The 24664-nt window shown below is 36.3% G+C and overlaps 1 protein-coding gene across 1 annotated transcript; it reads left to right on the top strand.

Annotated features, from left to right (window-relative positions):
• On the top strand, positions 1–24644 carry zgc:85777 (uncharacterized protein LOC405871 homolog). Its single transcript, XM_059012346.1, has 9 exons — positions 1–227; positions 5554–5674; positions 17867–17996; positions 18826–18932; positions 19367–19534; positions 19846–20019; positions 20857–21018; positions 21162–21312; positions 24268–24644. The coding sequence occupies exons 1-9, from the start codon at positions 36–38 to the stop codon at positions 24359–24361; spliced, it is 1299 nt and encodes a 432-aa protein (XP_058868329.1). The 5' UTR covers positions 1–35; the 3' UTR covers positions 24362–24644.
• Positions 24645–24664: the final 20 nt, after the last annotated feature.

Raw genomic sequence — 24664 nt, 5'->3', positions numbered from 1 at the left:
TGCGTCTCATTTTGCATGCGCAGTCTAAAGCAGAAATGGCTCTTTGCTACAGAGTTCTTCGTTTGAAATTCCCAATCCAGCAATTTCCCAACTATGCTTGGTACCAGAATAAAAGGACGTACTCAGAAAAGGTCACTTCTAAGCCTAAACCGGTCTCAAGTGTGGAAACTACTGATCATTTGATATACACACACGAACATAACGCTCTAAGGGAATCTTTGAGAAAGGTATCGTACGCAGAATTAACTATAATATCGAGTTCTATAATATCAAAAGCGTAATTTATCAAGACCAAAGTTTTTGTTTGTGTGTTTTGTTTTATGCATTGGTTTCTACAATTAAAAATACCCTTGTACTTTTTTTTCTATCATTTTTTTCAAAATAAGTAAAGTTTAAACAAATATTGCATAATTTGTAGGTGAAAGGTAACTGAGTAGCAAGGTCGCCTGCAAAGTTTGCACTATTTGTAGCTACTCTGTTTTTAGAGTTTTGTGTATAGGTTATTCAATGCTAAACTAAGAACGACATCAAAATAACTTGCAAACAAAAAGTTTACGATATACCATACTCGCTTTGCTGGATTTGCAGTAGTTACTGTACTCTGCACATACACACAGCTGCTGGCACTGTTTTGAATCTGGTGTAGGCGCTGCCATGATCACGTGATATGTGTTTATGCCGATTGACAGAAATAACTTGGATATGTTAATTTGTATAACAAGTATTATTATGCAATTGTATAAAACGCATGGTTGTAATCACAAGTTGGTTATAGTCAAAAATTCAAAATGAATTGCTCTTATACTATACTATACTATGAGTTGATGACATGAATTTTATTTCATAAGTAAATTGTATTCAGTGTTAGCAGAAAAAGTAATTGTACAACAGAAGGATGCTGCAGTTGGTCCTTGAGTCTGACACAGTTAATTCTGACCCCCCCATAAAATGTAAAATAGTACCATAAAATTGATGCCAGATTCTCAGATACTTGGTTCATGTAGCCAACAAACATTTCAGCACAATCTTACAATCACCTCATTTTGGAGAGCTGAGGTTTTTTTTTTTATCTTGGAATTACAGTTTATATTCTGGTATCTTTTTTTTTCTTTTAGAAACTGTCAGCATTTTGAACTGAAGTGTTTGTGATTGATCTGAGAGATGGGCTGTGTTGTAACAAACAATATTGTTGTCATTAATCCTGACACAATTGATAGTAGTGAAGTCACCTGCATTGTTTCTGTTGTGTGTTTCTAGTGATCCATGACCATGGATGGAAGCATTCAGGTGTGCTTGGATCTCACTTCCATTCATCTCCAGAACACAGTCTCTAATCCAATGTAATACTGGAATTCTTTGTGAACTAGATATTGCATTGCTACTCTGTCCCTGCTGAAACTTCTGCGCCTTCTCAAACTAGATGACCAGATGCGGTTCACATGCCACAATGTTATAGGCCAGGGGTACTCCAATAGGTGGACTCGTGGTCCGGATTCGGACTTCACAAAGACCAAGAAAACAATGACAAGTACCTGTGCTACAAAGCCCATTTTTAAGTAGATTTAAAAATATTACCGGTAAAATATAAAATGCTCTTTTTAAAAACACATATGAGTCGGTGCTTATTTGTGTTACTGTTGGTACTCCTGACTCAGGGAAAGCACACAATATTGTACTGTACTGTACTACTCGTGTGTACGAAACTTCACTTTGCAAGCAATGGTAATGCAACGGACAGAACCCTGCCCACGACAGATATCGCATCATTCCACGATCCACCAAAATGTGCTGTGTGTGCAAAGCTTAGCAATGAGTATGCTGATTAAAATGGTCATATTCTGCGATCCAAGTCAGGTTTACAACACATGCAGTTAAAATGTTTCCTTGCTCAAGTATCGGCAGTTCACATTATATTTGAGGAAAAGAAACTGGACTTTTTGACGAGGACCAACAGGGCTTGCTGCATTGGTCTTTGCATTCTTCTTAGGGCAGAAACCTTTCACCTCATTATGCTTTAGTGTCCCCCACTGGTCAGGTGCCCAACAAGTCCAGACAGAGATATTATAGGCTTGCCCTTTGCCTCTAATGTTCAGTAGCTTGGAAACATATTTTGCTTAAGTTGGAGGATAAAGAAGAATGTACAGTACCCCCCTCCCTTCAAGGTCTCTTTGATATGTAGTTCTCCTCATCTGTAACCTTGGTTTGTTGTGTTGCCAAGGCTTATGCTATTTGAGTTATCAAGAATGTATGCCATAGGCAAAGTTATGTATAGTTGACTGTTTTTAGCTTTCTGTATACTTTTTATAAAGCCAAGCGCTACCCTAAGTTACAATTTCAAACCTTTTTATGCCCTCTCTTTTAAAAGGCTTGATGTTTAGTAAATGCTCTGGATATTAAAAGCGTCAGTGAATAAAGCATACTTTCTTCTTCATTAGCCTGGCAACAGTAGATAGCCTTAAGTGGAATGGAACTAAATAACAAGGGGCCGTGGTATTTTGTAAAGTCAGAGACTAAAGTAAAATAAACATATTTTAATTTAAAAGCGCCATTTGTTTTGCAGGGTACACTTCCTTTTAAATGTAACTTTAATGTTTTTAATGAGCACTTTAGGAAATGAACTGATAAGCAACACCCACATTTTCTAAACATTTTCTTTTTAAAGTTATGTGCTGAATTTAAAAGCTTATAGTAGAAAACACATTACTTTACCTTTGCTTTGTCCTGTGTTGTAGGTTTTGCTGCAATATATTTTTCAACATAATCTTTATTTCTTTTTCACATATCCTGGATCATAACATCCACTAGGAAATAAACCTGAAAGCATTTTTCAACTTTTAGCAAAGTGCAGTTGACAATGCCAGCACAGGCATCCAAGTTTTTATTATTTTGTAGACAAATGCAATAACAGTGCAGATGCAATACCAAGCACATTCATGGATTCATGGAGCCTCCAACAGTGATATCACTCAGGGGGGAGTTGTTCCTTCAGCAGGGCTGTGGCTTACACAGAAATACAATTAATCTAATTATTTTTAAATAGGGCCTTTCATAGTGAGCCACCTCAAAACGTGTCCCAGTCAAATAAGTAAAAAAGGCCTATGAGTATAAGACCAAAGAATAAAAGTAAAATAAAAACCATAACATAAAAACCAATTATTTAATCACAAACAAAAATTCAAAGCAAACGCTATGAAAACAAAGCTCTAAAATAAAAGGTGTCCGTGCACCTCTCCTCATACACAGGGAGATAAGATCGTGCACCAGGAACACTAACTCACTACTCTTCAAACTAAAACAGTATTTGAAATGGTACTATACATGTCAAGATAAGGCTGTTAACTGAATCGTCTTTGCCAAACTAACAGTCATATAGTTTGTAGCCAAAATATGTGACCTTCAATCTATTCTTTGCTTAACCTCAAAGTGAAAACTGATACTGCAGACAGTTGGAGGATTAAAGTAGATGTTAAAGTACATATTGAGCCAATTTAAATTTTTTTTATGTTCCCAAAAATGTTTGAGTTTGAAACTTGCAGATACTTTAAATGTGTGTTCTACATCTTATTTTCTTTACGCTTAAAGGGGTTATAGCTAATTCCTTAAATTTGACCTGTCTAGCATTTGCTATCTACACTAGGTCTCAAATGTTTTATTTTCATTAAAAAAAAGACATCTGGTACAATACATAAAGTTAGTTAAAGAAAAGCTCATACAAAAAGCAGTAACACAATGAAATTATAGAACCAGTGTATTGCTTTCACCCTACAGTAGGTAATCTACTTGTGATACTGATCTAATTCTGTATTTAGACTTCTGCTGGGGGATGTTGGTTATTAACTAATTGTATGATTCAGTTCATTAACTTAAACAGCAATGGAGATATGAATTCAATTCATAACATGGAGGTGTTCCAACTGAGACTTTGTTGTAAACTACTTGAATTAAATCAAAAGTGTGTCAGCCAGATATTGATGCTTTTCCAGCATTATGGATTGGGGTCAGAAATGACATAATGCATTTCGTATAAAAGATCAAATATGTTTCGAGAACAGATTTTGGAAGAATGTGCTTCAGCATAATAATAGGGACAGCCATACTTTTGGCAGCATACTGAACTACACTTTATTTTTCTTGTCTAGCGGGCATCCATCCATCAGTTAGCTTGGCAGTGGGTCTGCATGCTTTCATTATTCTGGTCCCCTGGTCTTTGTCTTAACACCGCATTTAGAATAGACAGGTGCATACCGATATTATTTGATTGGTTACAAGTGCCAGACAAGACTGTGGCTGTTTGCAAGATCTTATCGTGTCAGCATAAATCCCGACCCTACTTATGTCCTCGCTTCTTGTTATAGCTACTCTAGGAAAGCAAAGTCTGCAGTAATGAAAATGTGATTGGCGGGGATATGTCATGTTGTTGTTTTGCTTTATCTTTTCCCTCCAGTTTCATGGTTAAGAGCTTAAAATGTACTGATAAGGTTTACATAACTACTGGCAGCAACTTTAAGACCATTCACAGGTCTGCCAGCTAACAGTAATGGAAAGAATCCCCTTTGTTATATACTTTATATCTGGAAAGCCTTGGAAAAAAACTACTGAGAGAATCCATTAAGCTAATTGTTTCATCATTTCAAATGCAACGCATGTACTTTAGCTCCCAAAAGTTCCCATGGTGTTATTTATTTGGTTATTTTAATAACAGTAGAAACACAACAGCAATACAGAGCTGACTGCACTTGGTGGCCTCTACAGGTTTCTAGTTGGCAGATTTGACTGTTATATCCTATTCTGAACCAGCTGTGACTAATCATCTCTACCTGGGTAGCTTAATGATAAAGCATGTCACTTGTCCCAGTTTCCTAATTTTAATTAAAACGCTTGTATAAGCATTTGCCTGCAGTGAACAGCATTCCCCACAGATGTTTTTTTTGTTTTGTTTTTTTTTCCCAGAAGTGTGATCTCATAGTCAGTGGTGCAGAGGCTCAACAGCATTATGCTTCTGGGTATTGAGCAGCGCAGGTTTCTTCTCATTCCAGATATATATCAGTGCTTTCTGCAAAGCACCAATAGGTCAGCACAAACTGCTTGCTTATTCAACATGCAAATCAAATGTGTAGCAGCTGAAAAGTGTCATTCCACCAACTTTAATGAGAAGGAATAATTTGAACTTCTTCATTAGCAGTGATAACATTACAGAGCAAGATTGGAAAATGAAATGCAGTCTTCCTGTACCTTACTGAAGTGTCGATGTTCTACAATGGAGGGAGGCCATGATGACTGCATGTCTCAAGGCTGCTACTACATCCTGATCAAGTTTATTCACTATCTGTCATGTAACAATTGTTTGTTTGTATTTCCTTAAAATGTATTTGTCTATTTTTGTATTGAAATCCACATTAACAAATTAAAAGGGCATGTATTAAGTACATTCACAGATTTTTTAATACAAATTGTTTCTTTTTTATGTAAGACATTAAAGACCTGTCATGGAGCAGGATGTGTTAGATACAGATTTACATTGTGGTGGCACTTATTTTTAGTTTTCTGTTACAGATCATTGATAAAGAAATCAATCCTTTTATTGACAAATGGGAAGAGGCAGAACTGTTTCCAGCTCACAGAATTTTCAAAATCCTAGGCAGCAGTGGTTTTCTTGGAGTAAACAAGCCAACAGGTACTGTAAATTTAAATGATATCCTGATCAGTTTGGGGAGGGGTGAGGGGTGTGGAGTGTGGGAGGGGTGTGGGAGGAGAGGGGTGTGAGAGGGGTGTGGGAGGGGAGGGGAGGGGAGGAGAGGGGTGTGGGAGGGGAGGGGAGGAGAGGGGTGAGGGGTGTGGGGTGTGGGGTGTGGGGTGTGGGGTGTGGGAGGGGAGGGGAGGGGAGGAGAGGGGTGTGAGGGGGGGGAGGGGTGAGGGGACGAGGGGACGAGGGGTGTGGGAGGGGAGGGGACGAGGGGTGTGGGAAGGGAGGGGAGAGGGGTGTGGGAGGGGAGAGGACGAGGTGGGAGGGGGAGGGGGAGGGGACGAGAGGGGGGAGGGGGGAGGACGGAGGGGGGATGGGGGGAGGAGGGAGAGGGAGCACTGGTAATAATAATATTCAATGGAGTTAACTCTACAGTTCATTATGTAAGCAGTAACGCACGACAGGGTGTACGGTATTCATAACTGCCATACACCCTGAAGTGTTAGTGGTCTTGTAAAACGGGCAAATACATTAACAACGCAGTTATATGTTTTTATTTTAAAAAATCTATATATTTTGTGAACCAGTCTAACAGCCATCTTTCAACAGAACGTATGTGATCTAAAAAATGAGCTCTGCATTGTCCATAAATTTATGAACAGTCATGTGATCACTAGGAACCAATCAGAGAGCTTGGTTTGCATAAAAATACAGTTTACCCCCACTTAAATGTATATCTTTTAAGTGTATATCCCACCTAAGTGTATTCAATTCCAAAATCCAAAACCATTACCAATGCTGCATCATTAAATTTACTGTTTAATTGTAAGTGTATATTCCTGTTTTACTATATAGCGGTGATACTTGTTGCACAGTTAACTGAGCATGTGCATTGTCAACTGATGTCATTAACGTGAAAAGGAAATTGAAAGACTTAAAGACAGTAAAGGACAATGATGTACTAAAATGAACATGGCACGTTGATAATGATTATTGTTCAATTTTTATGTAGGCTAAAATTACATGTAGCTGTGTGAAGAGACTATGAATGAATGCAGTTTTCAGAGTGAATATGGTAAATTGTCTGTGACATACATACATACATACATACATAAATACATACATACATAATTTAATAACAGTTATTTCCATTTAATTCTTGAAAGTGAAAAGGGGTATTTTGTGAATGTGCATTGTTTACCATTTACTATACTGTAGTGTTTTAGCAAGAAAGAAGCATGAAGCAGGTATGCTCAAAACAGCAGCTTGTTTATTTAGCAACAGGCAAGCAGACAGATATTCAGCACAATTCTCCACTCACTGGAACCCCCCAACCCCGGCTAGCTCGCAGGCAGTCTGTGTTGTAGCCCAAAACTCGATTTAACATTGCAACGTTGTGGTTGAACATCGGCCAAGCAGTGGCTGCCATCCCTAACTCTGCAACAATGTAGTTAAACTGGCCAATCTGTATGTTGTTATCTGTCCCCCTCCCCTAGCACCTGCCAGGTGTGCTCAAAGATCCTCGGGGCGCCTGCACAATAAAATGGGGGACCAATATTAATGTCAAAAAAACAAAAATAAGAGGCAAGAAAAAGTATTGTGAAGCGCTCATCTTAAGCCCTTTTGGTTGTAAACATCAGATTTTGTTTTTGCAGAAGTTTACAAATGTGTGTGTCTTAAGTAGTTTTGTATCACTGTATTGTATTTTTAAGAAAGTGTTCACTGTGGGGAAATTACTACATAAATCTTATTAAGACCGAACTGGCACTGCATTAGAAAGTGCTGACTGTGTCAGAAATGCATTAATGCATTAATGCAGGATTTACCCTGTTGGACATAAACAGGGTTGCAGAAGGTTACTACATTTAATGTGGGTAAGCATCTAATACTAATGTTTAGCAACAAATATTTTCTACTTGCCAGCAATTTTATAATAATTTCTCTTAAGAGTTTTGAATATCAATGTTTTTTTACAAAACCATTTTTTGACAGTGTAAAGATCATTCAAGACATATGAGGATCATTTATTTATTTTCTTCTTAATCTATTAACCACATTAAAAGGTGATTCAGAGATAATTAACTTGTTACACAACATTCGACACAACAGTTGTTGCATTGAACTTTTTTGTATTCAATGCTGCAAAGTGTTTTTCTTCTTTTCCTTTTCTGTATCATTTTGGCATCTATGGCATTCTTTCAAATCTGAGGACAAAGTGACTGGTAGAATCTCATTGTTCCAGGTTTATTAAATCAAGATGTATTTACTGTAGTAGAAAAAAAATCAGTAGGATTTTACAAGCAAGCTGTATAGTTAAGAAAATACAGCTTTTTAAATTATTTTTTGCTATGCTGATGGGACATTTTTTACTCATTGTGTAAGCCACCTGTTTTGTGTACTGGAGCACTGTTTTTTTTTTCTATGTAACCAGTTAAAACCCCTGGTTTACAATTAATAAATGATGCTGTGGATTTTAAATCAATAGTTACTATTTAGGTGATACTAGAGATTTATTGCCACTTAAATAGAGCTGGTTTCAGATCCTTAACTCGTAAATGTAAAATGTATGTAAATTAATAGCTATCTTGGAAATTTCCAATTGGGGGTATGGCATGCTCTGTTATATGTAAGGACACCATGGTCTTGTATAGAAAGGTATTAATTCAAATGTCTGTAATATTTTAATGAAATATAAATCATGAAATATATGAAATATAAATCGTTTTTAGCTGCTGACAGCTGCTGACAAAAGCACTAAAGTTGCAACGCTCCATATGTGTTTGACATATTCTCTTATTTGACCTGAAAGTGTCTGAACACCCAGCAGTCCATAACAATACCAGACTTGGCGCTCTGTCTCAATATGGAGTACCTGTGATTGCTATCTATTGTGACAGGAATGACCACCCTGTTTCTATTGTGACAAGACTGCTTCCTTAGTTTTAGTATAACCGCTGTCTACCCCAGGGTGAAAACAAGCCTGTAAGCATATGGGGTTAAACTATGAGCCAGACTGTAGCACGTGTTTGGACGGAGGATGTGGCAGCTGCTTGCTTCATTTGGGTCATCTATCTTACTGACTTGCACTACATTAACCCTCTCTTCCATTTTAAATTGTTTCCCCTTCTCTCTGTATTCTCTATTGGGCTCACTTTCTGACGCACACACAATGTGCGTCAGAAACTGAGGTCAGGTTGAATTATAGAAAGTGAAGTCGGGTTCAATTATAGGGGAAAAGCAATGCATTCCTGTCTCATTTCCCAAACCAAATCCACTTTATTCTTTCCATTCCACCTCTGCTCACATGCTGACTGTTGAAGATACAGTATAGTCTGAAGAAGGGATGTAGATGGCTTATATCACGCAAAAATAAAACATGTCCTTGGTTTCCCATTCTGCCTGAAAAACCTACTGATCTTGGAGATCACGTTAAATTTTGGCATAAGTCACATCATTGTAACAAAGTTATCTCTTTATCAAACGGTCTTCTTATCTTCTGGCCCTTTCTGTGTAATGCAGTTGCTGCTAGATACGTAGCTCAGACCTGCGTCTTTATGCTGTCTGCTCAGCTTTGCGCTTCCACAGCAGCCAGGGTTCATCTCGTCTTACTTTCTTTCTCCACATTCCTGTTTTCTTCTCTTTTGGACAGGGGTTGGATTAATTAAACTGCATCTTCACAAAATATCCATCTCAAGCCATTTGATATACCCCAATTATCCCACTAAATGTCAGCTCACAAAAGCAAGTGTGCCAGGAGAAGAGCATGTCAGCAGTACATTACTCACATTCAATCTGGTACATTCAATATGAATACACAGGTGGAAGTACACCAGTATTGCCAGTCATTTGTATGTATGTTGTATCATGCACTTAACACTTGTACTTTGACAACAATTAACTAATTATTTATCTTTACAATCATGGACAGTGAGTGAACAGGGATACAGTACTCTCCGGCTAAGAGAACACCACTCTGGAAGCAAGAGAAGTGTTCTTATAGCTGAAGTGTTCTCTAAGACGGAGTTAGCCACCAGACACAATATGAATCAATATATAAATAAATGCATATGTATTGCCTTTCATGACGCATGAGCATCAACATATGAAATGAACCGAATAAGTAAAAGCAAAACAATAGGCAAGTGTATGTTAATAAACTATAATAATAAAGTAACAAACTAATATTAGTAAAACTAAAGCAAAATAACATGATCAAAAAGCTTAAATCGTTATGTACTATGAAATTATCTGGCGGGTGTGTTTCGGCTTATCATAATGACAGAGGCAAAAGGTGTTACTTAGGTAGGGTTAACTTGACGTTAATAAACTAACTGTCAAACTAAATTAACACAGCACCCCTACACACATTACAAAATGCAGCAGCAATATACAAGACATGCACATTATTATACAGAATGGTGAAGCAACTCACCAGAACGGAAAACACCAGGTTTTTTTCAAGAGCTCGAACAATTTCCAACCTTGTGTAGCAAGAGAAACAGCGGCATGTTTTGTCGCTTGTTTACATGCCATTTTGTAGCGATGAGGTGCACTCGTGGAAATCAGAATACAAAACAATTCAATGATGTAACAGCGGTTCTGGAAAGATTTAATAAACCAACTGGTGTCCCTCAATACACTCTCGCGATGACAAGTCGCTTTTTTACAAAACTGTACTGTATCTGTTGTGAACGAATCGCTATCGGTGCCAAGAAGGTGGAAGTTTAAGCAAAGTTCCTGTTCCTTTAACTGGAGCATTTACAATGGGAAAAATCAGTTTCACCACAAGGGTGATCTCCCTTAGATAAAGTGTTCTCTTAGGAGGTGATCCTATATGCAGAGACTACTATATATGTAATTGCATGGGCCATTTCTGGGTAATTGCATTTTTTGTAACCTAGTGCTCACAAACTACTTATAGTCTACTAAATACGGTTTCAGAAGATCAAAAAAAAAAATCTTACATCCTAATCATTGGCACACAAATCATTGCTTTGGCCTTTGTGCGCCAGTCAGTTAGGGAATAAAATCGAGTGGGGATAGCTTGCCTCGCCTTAACACATTGACCCCTACTGCTTAGGTGTCCGGATAGTCTAGGCAGATACTGCAAATGTCTAAGGGTCACATCGCCAGGGTTCAGTCACTTGCTAATAATAAGAGATTTGCATTACAATGGTCATATGGTGATCTTCAGCCCTCTTAATAAGCGGGTTGCAGCATGATGTGACAATCACACTGGGCAAATGTATAAGAAACCGGTGGGTATAATAAATTAAAAAATAAATAAATTAGAAAAGGAAAAATGCTTTGTGAAACTGGCCAGCTTTAATGTTAAAGGACTGTTTAAAGTTTTCAATGTGCATTAGATTTCAATATCAAGTTCAGTAAAGCGGCTTTAAAAAGAATATGAATGACCCTGGAAATATAACAGTAACACCATAAGCGTCTCCTTTAGACACTGTACAGTCGATTAGATTGCTTAAAATGCATTGCTACTGCAGAACATAGAATAAGAGTAATTCTTTTTTTCTTTTTTTTTATTGTGGGCTTCCACATTTCATTTTAAATGTGAGAAATCTTTTTTAGTTTTTGATGTATAATATGTGTAAACTACCTGCAGAAACACTTTCTGGTAATAGTCGATTAAAATACTTGGCTATTACTTTTGACCATGAATGTAATTTTAAAGCTACTTATAGTAAATCATTAAAACACACACACACATACAATCTAAATGTGAATAAGAAATATCCGCTAGCATCTAATGTCTAGTGATGTGATTACTCTCGGTACTGTAGGAATAAACTAAAATGGATTTTGTTTATCCTCTTTTTTTAAATGTCACTATGCTTACTGTAAATTATGTTCTGCTCAATTTCCGTTGTTTTGTAAGACATGCTGATAGGCCATTATCTTCTGTCGTTCATCAGATGTGTTACAGCTTCCTCTGCAAAGCAAAGGCTCTGTTCTAATGAACACAAAACTAGGAATTCAATTTGTATTCAATTAATTTAAAAATTGAAACATTTCCTTGTTAAAATAATGTGTTGCCCTTCCCTCTCTGGAAATGTTGCTATATAGCAACATTATTAAAGCAATTTGACTGTCACTGGTAAGTTTTCCTCAACATCATGCAGATTTTACAGTTTTCTAAGAGGCTATGAATGTTGTTTATCAATCTGTTTAATAATGCATCCCTGAAATTATAAAAGCTAAAAAATAATATTTGTTTGATGGCAACACACCATACACTAGGATTGTGCTATGCTGTGCTCCAGAAATAATTAAACCATGCACATGTTATGCCAGGAAGCAGGAAAATGAACACTATCATCTCTAAATGCACCAGGTGTATGACCAAGGCCACAAAATTACAATGATAGTGTAGCGTGCACAGGGGAAGGCAGCAGCAGGGCTGATAGGTGACGTAATCACACACGAAGACATGAGCCCGATATACGCTTCTTGCAAAGGAGCCGGCTCTTTTGTACAGCGGTATCGGCGCTATGCTTTAGTGCGAGAGGTACCGGGTTCACTCCCGCCCTCTGCCTGTGTGTGGATTGCCTCACCCTGTGTGATGCGCCTGCCTGCGTTAACCGAGATCGCTACAATATTTTCGCTTACAGTTTCTGTTTTGTACTGCAATATGATTGTCGCTGGTTGGGTGTGGTGGGGGATGAATTCAACCAACCTGCTTCTTATAACAGAACGAGTAAGACGTTGTGCATGTAGGAGCTCTAATTTAACTTTTCCTATTTTATTTTGATGTTGAAACATTTGGTTAACGGTTAATTAAAGGCTGTTTCATCAAAGGCTGCATCCAGTAGAATTAAACATTTCTTCTACATTGTTTTAACCTCTGGACATATCAATGATACATATTTTTTTTGTTTTGTTTTGTTTTCATATTTACAAACTATTTGATCTGACATGACTTCCCCCTTACATTATTCCCACAGAGATGCTTTATTTTTAAAACTCGCACCTCTAGTTTATGAAATATATAAGGTTTTGCTAAAGTTGATATGTGCTGTCAACTGTTGTCTTCGCTACGGTTATTCTTTCAAAATACAGTGTATAATCTCTTTCGCTTTCAGGGCTTCATTATAATCCTTTTAAAATCATGTATCCTAATTTGTTTTTTAAACATACTCCAAACTAGCTTCTGTATTATAAGCATTCAGCCAGAGCGCTTGTTTCTTTACAGGTGTATTTTTTTGCGCTCTGTTAAAAGTATCAGTGTCATAAGTATCACTTATGTAGGAATTAGCAAACCAGACTACCTCCCCATCTTCAGACACTGCATTCGATGTAGTGTCTACATTAGACTGTTCTACATTCATTTATTGTACATTGTTAGGGAAGAAAGTAATTGTACATCTCGCTGGGACAGGGACAGCAGGTCATATCAGGTTTCTGACTACCATAACAATCCGAATGAAAGCGCAGATGATAGTTTATTTTTTAACATGAACAATTCTGATACCTGATTTGATACGAAGTTTGGAGAAGACACATTTAAGGAATTTATTGCAATCACCATTTAGAGCAGGGGTCTCTAGCCCTGGTCCTGGAGAGCTACAGGGTCTTTCGGTTTTCGTTTCAACCAAGCTCTCCATTATTGGCTTAATTAGTCAAAATTAACAGGTGTTCCAGATTTTTAGCTGCTGACGACGTAAAGACACATAGAAAACCTGCAGGATTGGGGCTCTCCAGTGATTTAGAGTGTGACATGAAGGTGTACTGACAGTTTTGAAACCATATATATTCGTGCTGAGATGAACACAGGATTTTCATGTTTGGTTATTCGCTCATAATTTAAATATTTGTTTGAATATTTGTTCGTTTTTCAAAAAGTAATAAAAACCATTACGTTGCTCTGTACACAGACAGCATTAGCAGCAGGGGTATGGGGTGGGGCCATGGCCCCTGTGTGTGTGCCTTTTATTTAACAGCAAGATCCTACAACAGGGCTACTCAACCCTGGTCCTGGAGGCCCGCTGTCCCTACTGGTTTTTGTTCTAACTGTACACTAAATTGATTAATTGGACCAATTACTCTTCTAATAAGCACTTAATTGGTCCAATTAAGTAATTTAGAGTACAGGGAAGAAAAATCAGGAGGGACAGCGACCCTCCAGGACCAGGGTTGAGTAGCCCTGCCTTACAATATGTGACACGTTAAAATAGAAAAATATCCCAGGAGTAAAGAATAAACAAACGATGCCAAATAGCAGTTCCAGTTAAACGTTATTTTGTTTACTCTAGAAATAAATAGTACATAAAGTTGACCACACATTTTATTTATTTATGTATTCCTTTTTTTTCAATCCTTGCAATTGCCGTTTCCTCACAGTAAATAGTGGCCATTGACACGTTTTCATAAAGTATTAACATGAGGTTTACTTGTGCCTTTTGCAGCTGAACAAGAAAACCAAAACTGAAATGTAACTTTAACACTTCAAATAATGTGGAAATGGTATTGTAAAGTGAAGGAGAAAACAACTCACCGTTTTGGTTCTCTTATTACATTCCACATAACAGAAAGTCGCAACAAAAAATATATAATATATACAATCTATATAAAAATCACTACACAAATAGACTGAATGACCAAACTATCACATAGTATGCCTATATTTAAATCAGACGGTATCTATTGAAATCACCTTGTGCACAACTTTAAATGTATTTTGTTTTTATCATTCAGTTCTAGAAGAATGCAACCATATCTGTCATCTAAGCATATGATATGCCATCAGTACAGTTAACCAGGTTATGTTTCATCTGTGCAAATTCAGTGGTACAAAATTGTTCTCTTATGTCTTCAGTTGTTGACTGAGATTTCAGTAACTAACAAATCACACACATATAAAGACAGCGCCACAATATTGTTGAATCCAGAATTGTATAACCTTATAAATTATAAGGTTACAAACACAACCGAGCTGTTTTGAAAATGAAAGTTAATTCCGCCATGGTACCGCTACATTTAAAAGATTCATTCATTGTGTTATAATAACTGGTTTGTTTATAAATATGTATGCTCGCACCCTGCGTTTTCACTACATTTTTAAATGCTGTACAATTTTGAAGAAATCAACTAAAAAGTAATAACAGAATAAGGGATATCAACCAACAAGGTTTTTTTTTTTTTTTTAAATACGCTGGGTTTGTTTTATTAAACAGTGTCATTAGTTAGCCATGTGTGTTCATGTAACATTTTGTGTTCAAGCACACGTTTCACTAGTTAAACAGGAGAAGTACGCAAGGTAGTGATCATCTATTATAAAAGGAAAACAGATAAATTAATGCACCTCAGGATTGTATTTCTCTATTATTTGTACTGATAAAACAAGGAAGATGTTACTTGGATGATGGTAACGTTATAGCTCGCTGTTCGGTCCTGTTGTGTGTGTTTTTTTTTTTGGTTTTTTTTTCATAGTCAGAATTGATAAGGTAATGTAGCGTTTCAGCACGTGACACCCCAGGCACCGTGTGAGCACTGCTAGACACGAAACGCTCTTTACTCACAGATTCATGCGGGTGATGCACATTTGTAATTCTGCAATCTTCATTACCTGCAATTAGTGAATTGGCTTGCAGGGGATTTACATTAATTACAAATAAGAGATTAGATGAGTGTTCAAATGGTTAATGAATTATTTATGTAGTACTTGGTATAAGCTGAAAACTGTGTTGTATGTAATTTTCCTTGTCAAGTGATTTAATATTATTTAAAATAAATACAAATCCACTGTAACTGGAAGGATCCAAAAACCCCATGGTTTCATCCCGACACCCCCCCCCCGCCCCCCCCCCAAGAGAAGTTTTATTAAAAATTAAAACAATGTTGGTTAAAAAAAAAAGTCTCAATTCCACCAAAAAAAAAACATTTCACATGTACAAAAACATCAGAACAAGGTAATAAGGGATCAGCCATATAAAGTTACAATATCTACAAAAGGAGAAACTTAGGTCACTGCTTTTTATTCATGTTGCTCCTTTTTTATCACTACACGGCCCCTTTTGTTAACACACACTGATATGGCAGGTCCCTTCACATGTGCATTTTCTTCTTTAGATTTAAAGTGCTTGTTTGGTAATAAAAATAAAAATTAATCTCCCCAAAATCCTTTAAAAACACAGCTATGGCCAAACGTTTAGCATCCCCCTATAGAATGAACTAACTTTGCTTCATAAAGTCGATTTGAAACCTGCTGAATAATATTACATAAACATATTGAATTACATACTGCTTTGTAGTTTTCAATGGTTATGTTTTTTGTTTTTTATTAATTGTGTCTCAATCCTAAAATTCTAGGTGATGGGAAAACTTTTGTCCATAGCTGTACAGTGAAGTGTATGATCATGTGGTTAGGCTGATTCATATGTTTGCTTTCCAGGAAAGGTTTCAGTAAGTGTCCTCTCTATTGCTTCACAATTGGTTCATTGAATGCAGTTCTATATTTAAAAAAAAATAAAGAAGAAAGTTGTTCTCATTAGTTTGTTATCATTACTGTGTTTCTAAATTAATGTTCTACCAACTTTTATCTTAGATGATTCTTTTGAGATAATTTACTGTTGTGCAAACTTTCATAGATAAATATGTAATCTACATAGTGCAGAGCATCAAGTAAATCTGGTGATGAAACATATTCTTGTGTGGGAGCGGATAATGAAAACCGTTTCAACAGAACAGGATTTACCACTGGATTAGTAAAACAGCCGAAATCCAGTTGTGTGTGACTTATCTGCATGTCATGGTGGTCTCATCAAAAGGTCTCTTAGAGCTGTATTACAAGTACGCATTGAAATGATTGTGAACAAGAAAGAGGCAGTCATTGCTCATAGCTAGCCGGTTTTACAATTGGAACTCCTAGGCATGATCCGTGAATAAGATGGAAGTGTAATTTACCAGCAATGACAGTGAAAACAAACAATAGTTAACCTTTTGATTTTATATTAATGTATTTTTAATCATTTATGACTTAAAGGCCAATACTCAATAATATTTAATTTAGATAAGAGTGTTTCTCGAAATATCCTGACATTCATAGAAATGCACAAGTGTGAAGTAAATTGTTTGGGTAGTTCACAATTTAATAAAGGAAGTTGCTTTCATTTACAAATCATCTAATCTGTTGGATGTAATTAAATTGCACGAGATGTGATGGAAATACAAAAACTGATATTTGAAATTTCATCAGTCAAGATGTTGGGTTTGGATATTATTTGTACAGAATCTTGTTGAAAAATCCCAGCAGTTTATACATAAATATAAAAATGCATACACATTTGAAATGTTTTCCAAAAATAATTAGGCTCTGCATGCTTTTAATTATAATTGATCTACCAGTATTATAATTAAAAACTGTTGACATATTTAAGAACACTTAAGTAAAGTAAACAGATTTGGGAGCCAAGATTTGTGTTCCTATATTGATAATTTATAAGAAAAAAAATAAAATAATAATAATCTTCAAGGCTCTCAAACATGAATAGTTTAAAAATGTGGTTTATTTCAATCAATTATTCATCAAAACTGAATAAAAATAATACAGATTGTACAGTATATGATTTTGGTGGGATGGTTTGGAATTTTTGATAACATTCAAGAACATATATACTCCAAGAAATAAAATGTTTGAACTTCATACTACTGTTGTATTTCATTAGGAATATGTACTGCAGATCATCATTCATTCGTTCATTCATTCATTCATTCATTCATTTTATTTAAACAGCTGTCTAATGATTTTGTGGATGTCTGTTAGTAGCCATCAGAAACATTACATCTAACAATAATTTAAACATTAAAAAAATATTCACAGTTTTTTTTATGTAGGTACATTTTCTCAGATTTCCTTTTAAAATTCACAGTAGGGGGATTCGATTTATGATTGGTCAAGCACGACAGTCTAAAGTCTGCATTAAGGCCATTTAAAATAATATCCTTGTTTTATCATCCCCATATCCTAAAAACAGCAAGGGTGTTATTTGTATAGCAAGTCATCCAAAGAAAATGCTGCTATCAGCCGTATAACTTTTATACAACTTTCTTTCACTTCTACGAATCCCCGTATCCTGCACATCTAATATCTAGGAAGCTGTTCTTTAATTTGAAACAAGCTATCTGTCTGCATTCTATTGTAAAGTTAGATTTGTAACTTTTTTTTAACAGAGTATGGAGGACTTGGATTGGACTTCAGCTACAATGTTGCAGTGGCTGAGGAGCTGGGTAACATTCGTTGTGGAGGGATTCCTATGGCCATAGGGGTTCAGTCTGACATGGCAACCCCAGCACTGGCAAGGTATTAAGTGCAACTAACAACTATTATTATTATTATTATTATTATTATTGGTTTATTTAGCAGACACCTTTATCCAAGGCGACGTATAGAGACTTGCACCTGTGTGTGTCTCTCCTAATCAAGATCTTTTTTGTTGTTGTTTTTTTTTTTTAAAGATCTCTCTTTCTCTCTTTGCATGAAACAAATAATTGAATTGTACAGCTATGGACAAATGTTTAGCACCACCCTATAGATTTTTAACACATGTTGCTTCATAAAGTCAAATGAAACCTGCTGAATAATGTTACGTTAATATGTTGAATTACATTTCAAAATCTAACATGAAATAATGTACTACTATTATGGTTTCTGGTAGACTTTTGTGATATAGATTTTATAGTTTCTTTGATTGCATGATTCAAAATTATCTTCATATTTTTTATATATACTGTATATAAAAATTTGTACACCCTCGCTATAACGAACCTGTTGGGATCCAAGCCTTTTGTTCATTATATCGAAGGGTTTGTTATAGCAAAAGGACAATCAAAATGAACAATAAACTGTTGGAGTAAATTAATGAGATGAGATTGTGAATAAAAGTAGAATTACATGTACCTGTTTGTCTCGTGTGTGCAGTATTCTGCCTTTGCTTTATCCAATTCGTTAAAGAATTAAAATGGAGTACGAAAACAAAAATCCCAAATTGAATCGTTTCACGTGCACCAAATCTTCAGAGATATATATAATTTTTTATTTATTTTATTATGTCTCAATTCTAAAATTCTAGGTGATGCAAAACATTTGGCCATAGCTGTAGTACTGCAAATAACCAGTATGTTTTTCAAAGGTATGGCTCAGCAGAGCTGAAAAAGGAGTTTCTTCAACCGACTATTGCAGGAGATAAAGTGGTGTGTCTTGGCGTGAGTGAAGTTGGAGCTGGCTCTGATGTTGCAAGTATGTGTTTCAATAGCCATAGTTGTCAGTCAGTTATAAAGCCTGGCTGATACACAAGAATAGTCCCTTAGTTTGTTATTTTTACATTCCAGTTTCCCACGTTACAATAAGGCACACAGCTTAGGAAACCCTGAGACCAGCAGAGCACACACAGTGGTCATTTTGATGTCAAAATCAACATTCAACGTTGTTCTTTGTGAAAGGAGACAACTGCCAACATTTTGGTGAAAGCATATGCAAGTTCCTTATGACATGGTATAAAACTGTAAAAAGTTAGGGAAACTACAACCCCCATTGTGATTTATATCTCCTTTTTTTTTTTTTTTTTTACAACCACTGTCGAATAAAATTTTTTAGCATATGTGGAATCAGTTACCTAAAATACCAACACGCAAATCAAATTCTGTAGCCTGTTGGTTGTCACATCGTTTCAGGTATCAAGACCAAAGCTGTGAGAAAAGGTGATGATTACATAATAAATGGTGGGAAGATGTGGACCACAAATGGAACTCAAGCTGACTGGATGTGTCTTCTGGCAAATACCAGCGATGGACCACCTCACAGAAACAAATCCCTAATCTGTCTGCCAATGAACTTACCTGGTCAGAAACATATTTATGGAGTGATTGCCCTGAACTTTATTGGTTTGGTTTGGTTTTGCTGAAGGCTACAACAGATTTTAAGAAAACCTAGTGCATGCTTATAACTGAAAAACTGTAGAATAATGAATGTTTTTTGTTTAAAAGTTTCATTTTTATAACTACTGTTAACAAGTTAAGCCTGAACCAAGTTTAAATTGTGCTGTTTTTGTCCAGCCTTACATTGTTGCATTTGATTTACATCTACAAGCAAATCCTTTGGAAGGGTTATGCATCTCATTGTTATTTTTTTATTTTTTGTCTGTATAATGAAGGGATTCACGTGACTAGAAAAATTAGTAAGATTGGCATGAAGTCATCTGATACTGCAGAGATCTTTTTTGATGATGTCCGTGTTCCTTGCAAAAATCTCATCGGGGAGGAAGGAATGGGTTTCACATACCAAATGCTGCAGTTTCAAGAAGAGCGTTTGTGGGGAGTGGCCAATAGTAAGTGATGTCAACTTTCTCATCCTCTGGGAGCAAAGCATACAAGACTACAGTTTTCAGTACTGGAATGTACTGGAATTCATAAATGAACTAATTGTAGTCTCTAGTTAGGAAATGTACACAGATTTTTTCCATTGGCGTAATCGTTAATGTGGTGTCTTTTGTGCGTAGGCAGAGGGGGTACAACCAAGCATGCTAATAATCCTGAAATTGGGAACATTAGTGCTATCCCCCATATTTTAAATAATTAACAGCTTTTTTTAAATAAATTTTTTGTTTGTTTGTTTTACTGTCCCCTTACCTTTTTATAGTGTGTGTAGTTATTCTGAGTGGTTCATATTTAAAAATAAAAAATGACAGGTTAGATCAGCCACGGCCAGCTCCAATAAGTGATTTGCCGCCTTTGGATAAAGTTTTCTTTTTTTCTGGCAATAGTGTTGTGCACTAGATTGTGCTGGAGCGTACTTATATACAGACACTTTGTCACCTGTGTTGCATGTGTCCGTTGTAGAACTGATAAGCAGCTCCTGAACTCCTTGTCAGAGGAAAGTATATTAACAGAGACGTCCTCAAAATGAAGAACATTGTATGTATATCTAGAGAACCTCTATAAAACAGTGATAAAGGTCAATAACTAAATTATTAATCCATAGGTATAACACTATATTTTTAGTAATACTAAAATATATGATTCCCTCAATAAGTCAGTAAGAATGTGGACATAGGTCATAGTGAGCTACTTTTTCACAATATTGATGGTTCTTATTTTGTACAGTATTTACAATCGTGGTAAGGGACAAAAGTTACTGACATCCTTGTTCTCTTTGTATTGTGTAGTTTTGACACCAATGCAGACTGTAATTCAGGAAACCATTGAATACACCAGACACAGGAAAATCTTCAACCAGCCAATCCTCCACAACCAAACAGTTCATTTTCGTTTGGCAGAACTGGAGACGGAAGTGGAACTTCTTCGCTCGCTCCTCTACCGCTCCACTGGTATGTTTCTACTCTCCTGTTCTTATTTGATAAATGAGTAATGTAATCAGGAAATATGATAAATGGTGCGGTTGGAATTTCAATTTTAGTCATTTTTTCCATTGCTAACTAGATGCATGTATTCATTTATTTTTTCTTTTCAGCTATGTATGTGAACGGTACTGATGTAACAAAGTTGGCTTCAATGGCTAAACTGAAGGCAGGGCGTTTGGCACGTGAACTGAGTGACAGCTGCCTGCAGTTCTGGGGAGGAATGGGGTTCACCAGTGATGTTTTTGTCAGCAGGTTCTACAGGTAAATGACTAGAATTGACTCTTTGGTTAAGGGGTGTCACTCTCGTTGTGTGCCATATTACATTACAAGTAAACAGTAAATTGAAGATGTCGGTCTATAGATTAAGGTACATGGTACAGTGGTAGCCACTCACACCTGAACACATACACACAGGAAGTAAGCCTGCCTGAGTTACAAAGCTAATATCCTGTAATGGAATTTTGTGGTTACGGCATGTCAGTTGTACAGAAGAAACCAGAAACTCCCAACACTCAGCTCTTTGGTTTACCAACACCAGTACAAAAAAAAAGTAGCATACCACAAGGTCTGTAGCAAGGCCTGTTTATAGCTTGTAGGAAATCATATCAATGAATTTCTCAACGGCCCATTTCCCTGGAAGTTTTGTCAGATTAAAACTGAAGCATTATGTAATTTGCAACTGATGTGGATTGAGAAACTTTTTTTTCTGATGTATCACTGCACTGCAGTCTAGGTTAGAAACCGTTTCTCAAAATAAACCTCAGCATGACGTTCTTTTAGGGAACCCAAGCTTGTTCCCAAGAATTAGTTTTTGTGTGAATTGTTCTAAATCGCTTCCAGGAAAGGCTATGTTCATTACAAAGTATGTGTCATTGGACTCTAGCCACCTAGATAGCAAGTGGTAATGGAAAATACTGGGGCAAAAATAATACCGTCATTCTTACTTTTTATCAGTTATGTAATATGGCTTCCATGTGAGGTAATTTGACTTCATTGTTTCCAGATTATTTAGACCTAACTGGAGCTGCTTGCTTATCATATTTGGAATAATGGAATAATCTTAAAATGAAAGCTTTGGTTTATTAGTTTTTCAGATAATTTAATATGTGCAATGTTCTGGCAAGTTATATTTTATTTCACCCAATAAAGCAGTGAAGTTTGGGGTTTAAGTGAATTTGTTTAAAAAAAAAAAATCAAAATAATGCTTTGCATGCTGCACAGCTAATCCCTTTAGTATAAGAGAGCGGCTTCAATAGCATTAAACGTTATTGAGAAAAACAGAAGAATATAGCAGTGTTACCAACTATGAAGACATTGTCTAAAAGCAGATGGTCTGTATCATTACGATGGCCAGGTTAAAACAATGTGGCAATAGCAGCTATTATTTTAACCACCCTGTATTGGAGCTTTACTGGGAGAAATAAAAAATGCAGCTGTACTAAACAATAGGACAATAACTCTTGTGTCCAGTCTCGATACAGCAGAAAATCACACGACCTCAATGTCTTGGTAACCAGCGCGTTTACTATAGCATGCAGGGTTTAAATAACGTACAACACAGCAAATATGGCACTACCTCAAATAGTTTGAGATACTGTATGAGACTTTGACACTGTGGATTCAGCTGTGTAAATAACTGGTCGTAAAATGTTGCCTGAATGTTAATTTAAGCCTCATATCCATGCTACTGTGATACTGCCATTCAGATATCCAGCTGTGGATGATTGACACACCCTTTCTAATATTTAAAGGGTTAAAATGCTATTCATTTATTATTCACATACAATAATTGAACCACATTTTAATGTTGTTTCTACACATGATCACTACAACCAGAGCTCCAGATTTTGGGTTATTGAGTAATTTACTTTCCCATTTTGACACTATGAGTAAAGTGTATTTTGGGTGAGTAAAATGCAACATTACCTTGAAGTCATGAGTACTTTCAATAAACACTCTACAAGTCTCTCTCCTTATTTTCCACCTGAAAAAAAAAAATCCAGCAATGTCTTTTTTTGCAGCCGTTTAATCCTACCTTAATATGAATAAAATTTAGTCTGGGAAGTTGCTACTCTTGGTGTAGTTCGCTTGTGTTCACCGAGTCTCCTCCCACTAGTACTGCTAGGCTGTTAGTATGTATAGTTGTTTTCTGTTAATCTTCCTTTCTCGTGTGCTGTCCCTTTCCAAATCAAGAGACATGCTCCCTAAAAATTTTAAAACAAAAAAAAAATATCCAAATATATATATTTTAAAAACCGTACTGATACTGCACTAATGCAAATAAATAAACGATTAGGAGGCTGTGTGGTCCAGTGGTTAAAGAATCTGGCTTGTAACCAGGAGGTCCCCGGTTCAAATCCCACCTCAGCAACTGACTCATTGTGTGACCCTGAGCAAGTCACTTAACCTCCTTGTGCTCCGTCTTTCGGGTGAGACATGGTTGTAAGTGACTCTGCAGCTGATGCATAGTTCACACACCCTAGTCTCTGTAAGTCGCCTTGGATAAAGGCGACTGCTAAATAAACAAATAATAATATTGTATTCCTTATTGTTAGCTTTGCTATAGCAATATAAAGAATCTCGACTCTCGCAGAGAATCCAGTCGCTTATTCACCAATCACAAACACTCATTGCAAGCAAGTGGATTCAAGTGTTTTTTTTTTTTTTTTTTAATATTGAAAACCCAGACTTATTGCTCATGTGTTTCTGGCAATTCCCATGGCTACAATTAGCTGCCCCAGCATTTCTATGATCCATTGTCCAGCTTCTGCATGCAGTGTATTCCCAATTGACCATTGAGACGCTGGAAGCCAACGAAGCACAAGGAACGAGGTAACATGCAGTCAAGCCGTACAACAAAATTGCTATGCATATTCTTTACACATTTAAATATCATACGCAATTTTATGTTTGTTCAATGCATAAAACACCCAGTACGCCCATTCATCTCCCTAATGTAGCCTATGAGCGTTCCAATGATAATTTCTAATTTCATTTTAAGCATGATCAAATGAAAACCGTGCATTTACCATGCTGAACATGTTAAACATGTATACATTGTCTATTGCTTTTTCTTTTGTGCGCTCACGGGATGTGCAAGCTTAACTTGCAGAAAGGTCATTGGACTGCACTTATCGTATATGAGGGGTTTGCACAGGTGTTAACTCCTCCTACTTTTGAGATTAATAAACTTTTTATTTTTTTCTGTCCATCCAGGGACTCAAGGCTGATGTCCATAGGAGCTGGTGCAGATGAAGTCATGTTGTCTATTATATGCAAGTACATGGAAACTCTCCCAGGCAAGAAGTAAATTCAGCCAAACAAACACCACACTGGAACAGTAATCTACCACTGTTAATAGATTACCAATAAATCTTATAACTACCAGTGGTTTTGTTTTTAATCTTTTCAATATATGCATTTACTATTGGTTTTAAAAGGTTGTGTAGTAATGCCACTCTGTAAGGGCTAAAATCTGTTATTAAAGGTTTGTGTTCAATTGTGAAGAAAAAAATCCAAACTGCTTTAAAATACCTACAAAATGAGTCTACAATACTGTGAATGAATGTATTAAAAGTGGTTTGAGAATTTAACTATTTCCTTTGAATCATTA

Source organism: Acipenser ruthenus, chromosome 3 (genome assembly GCF_902713425.1).
Source record: "Acipenser ruthenus chromosome 3, fAciRut3.2 maternal haplotype, whole genome shotgun sequence".
Classification (NCBI taxonomy): domain Eukaryota; kingdom Metazoa; phylum Chordata; class Actinopteri; order Acipenseriformes; family Acipenseridae; genus Acipenser; species Acipenser ruthenus.
The sequence above is the reverse complement of the archived record's forward strand: the minus strand, read 5'-3'. Positions and strand labels throughout refer to the sequence as shown.

Excerpts from the sequence above, each read along its gene's own strand:
- zgc:85777 (XM_059012346.1), top strand. The coding sequence starts at position 36 with ATGGCTCTTTGCTACAGAGTTCTTCGTTTGAAATTCCCAATCCAGCAA. Across the intron at positions 228-5,553 it reads TAAGGGAATCTTTGAGAAAG|ATCATTGATAAAGAAATCAA; the intron begins GTATCGTACGCA and ends TTTCTGTTACAG. Across the intron at positions 21,313-24,267 it reads TTTGTCAGCAGGTTCTACAG|GGACTCAAGGCTGATGTCCA; the intron begins GTAAATGACTAG and ends CTGTCCATCCAG.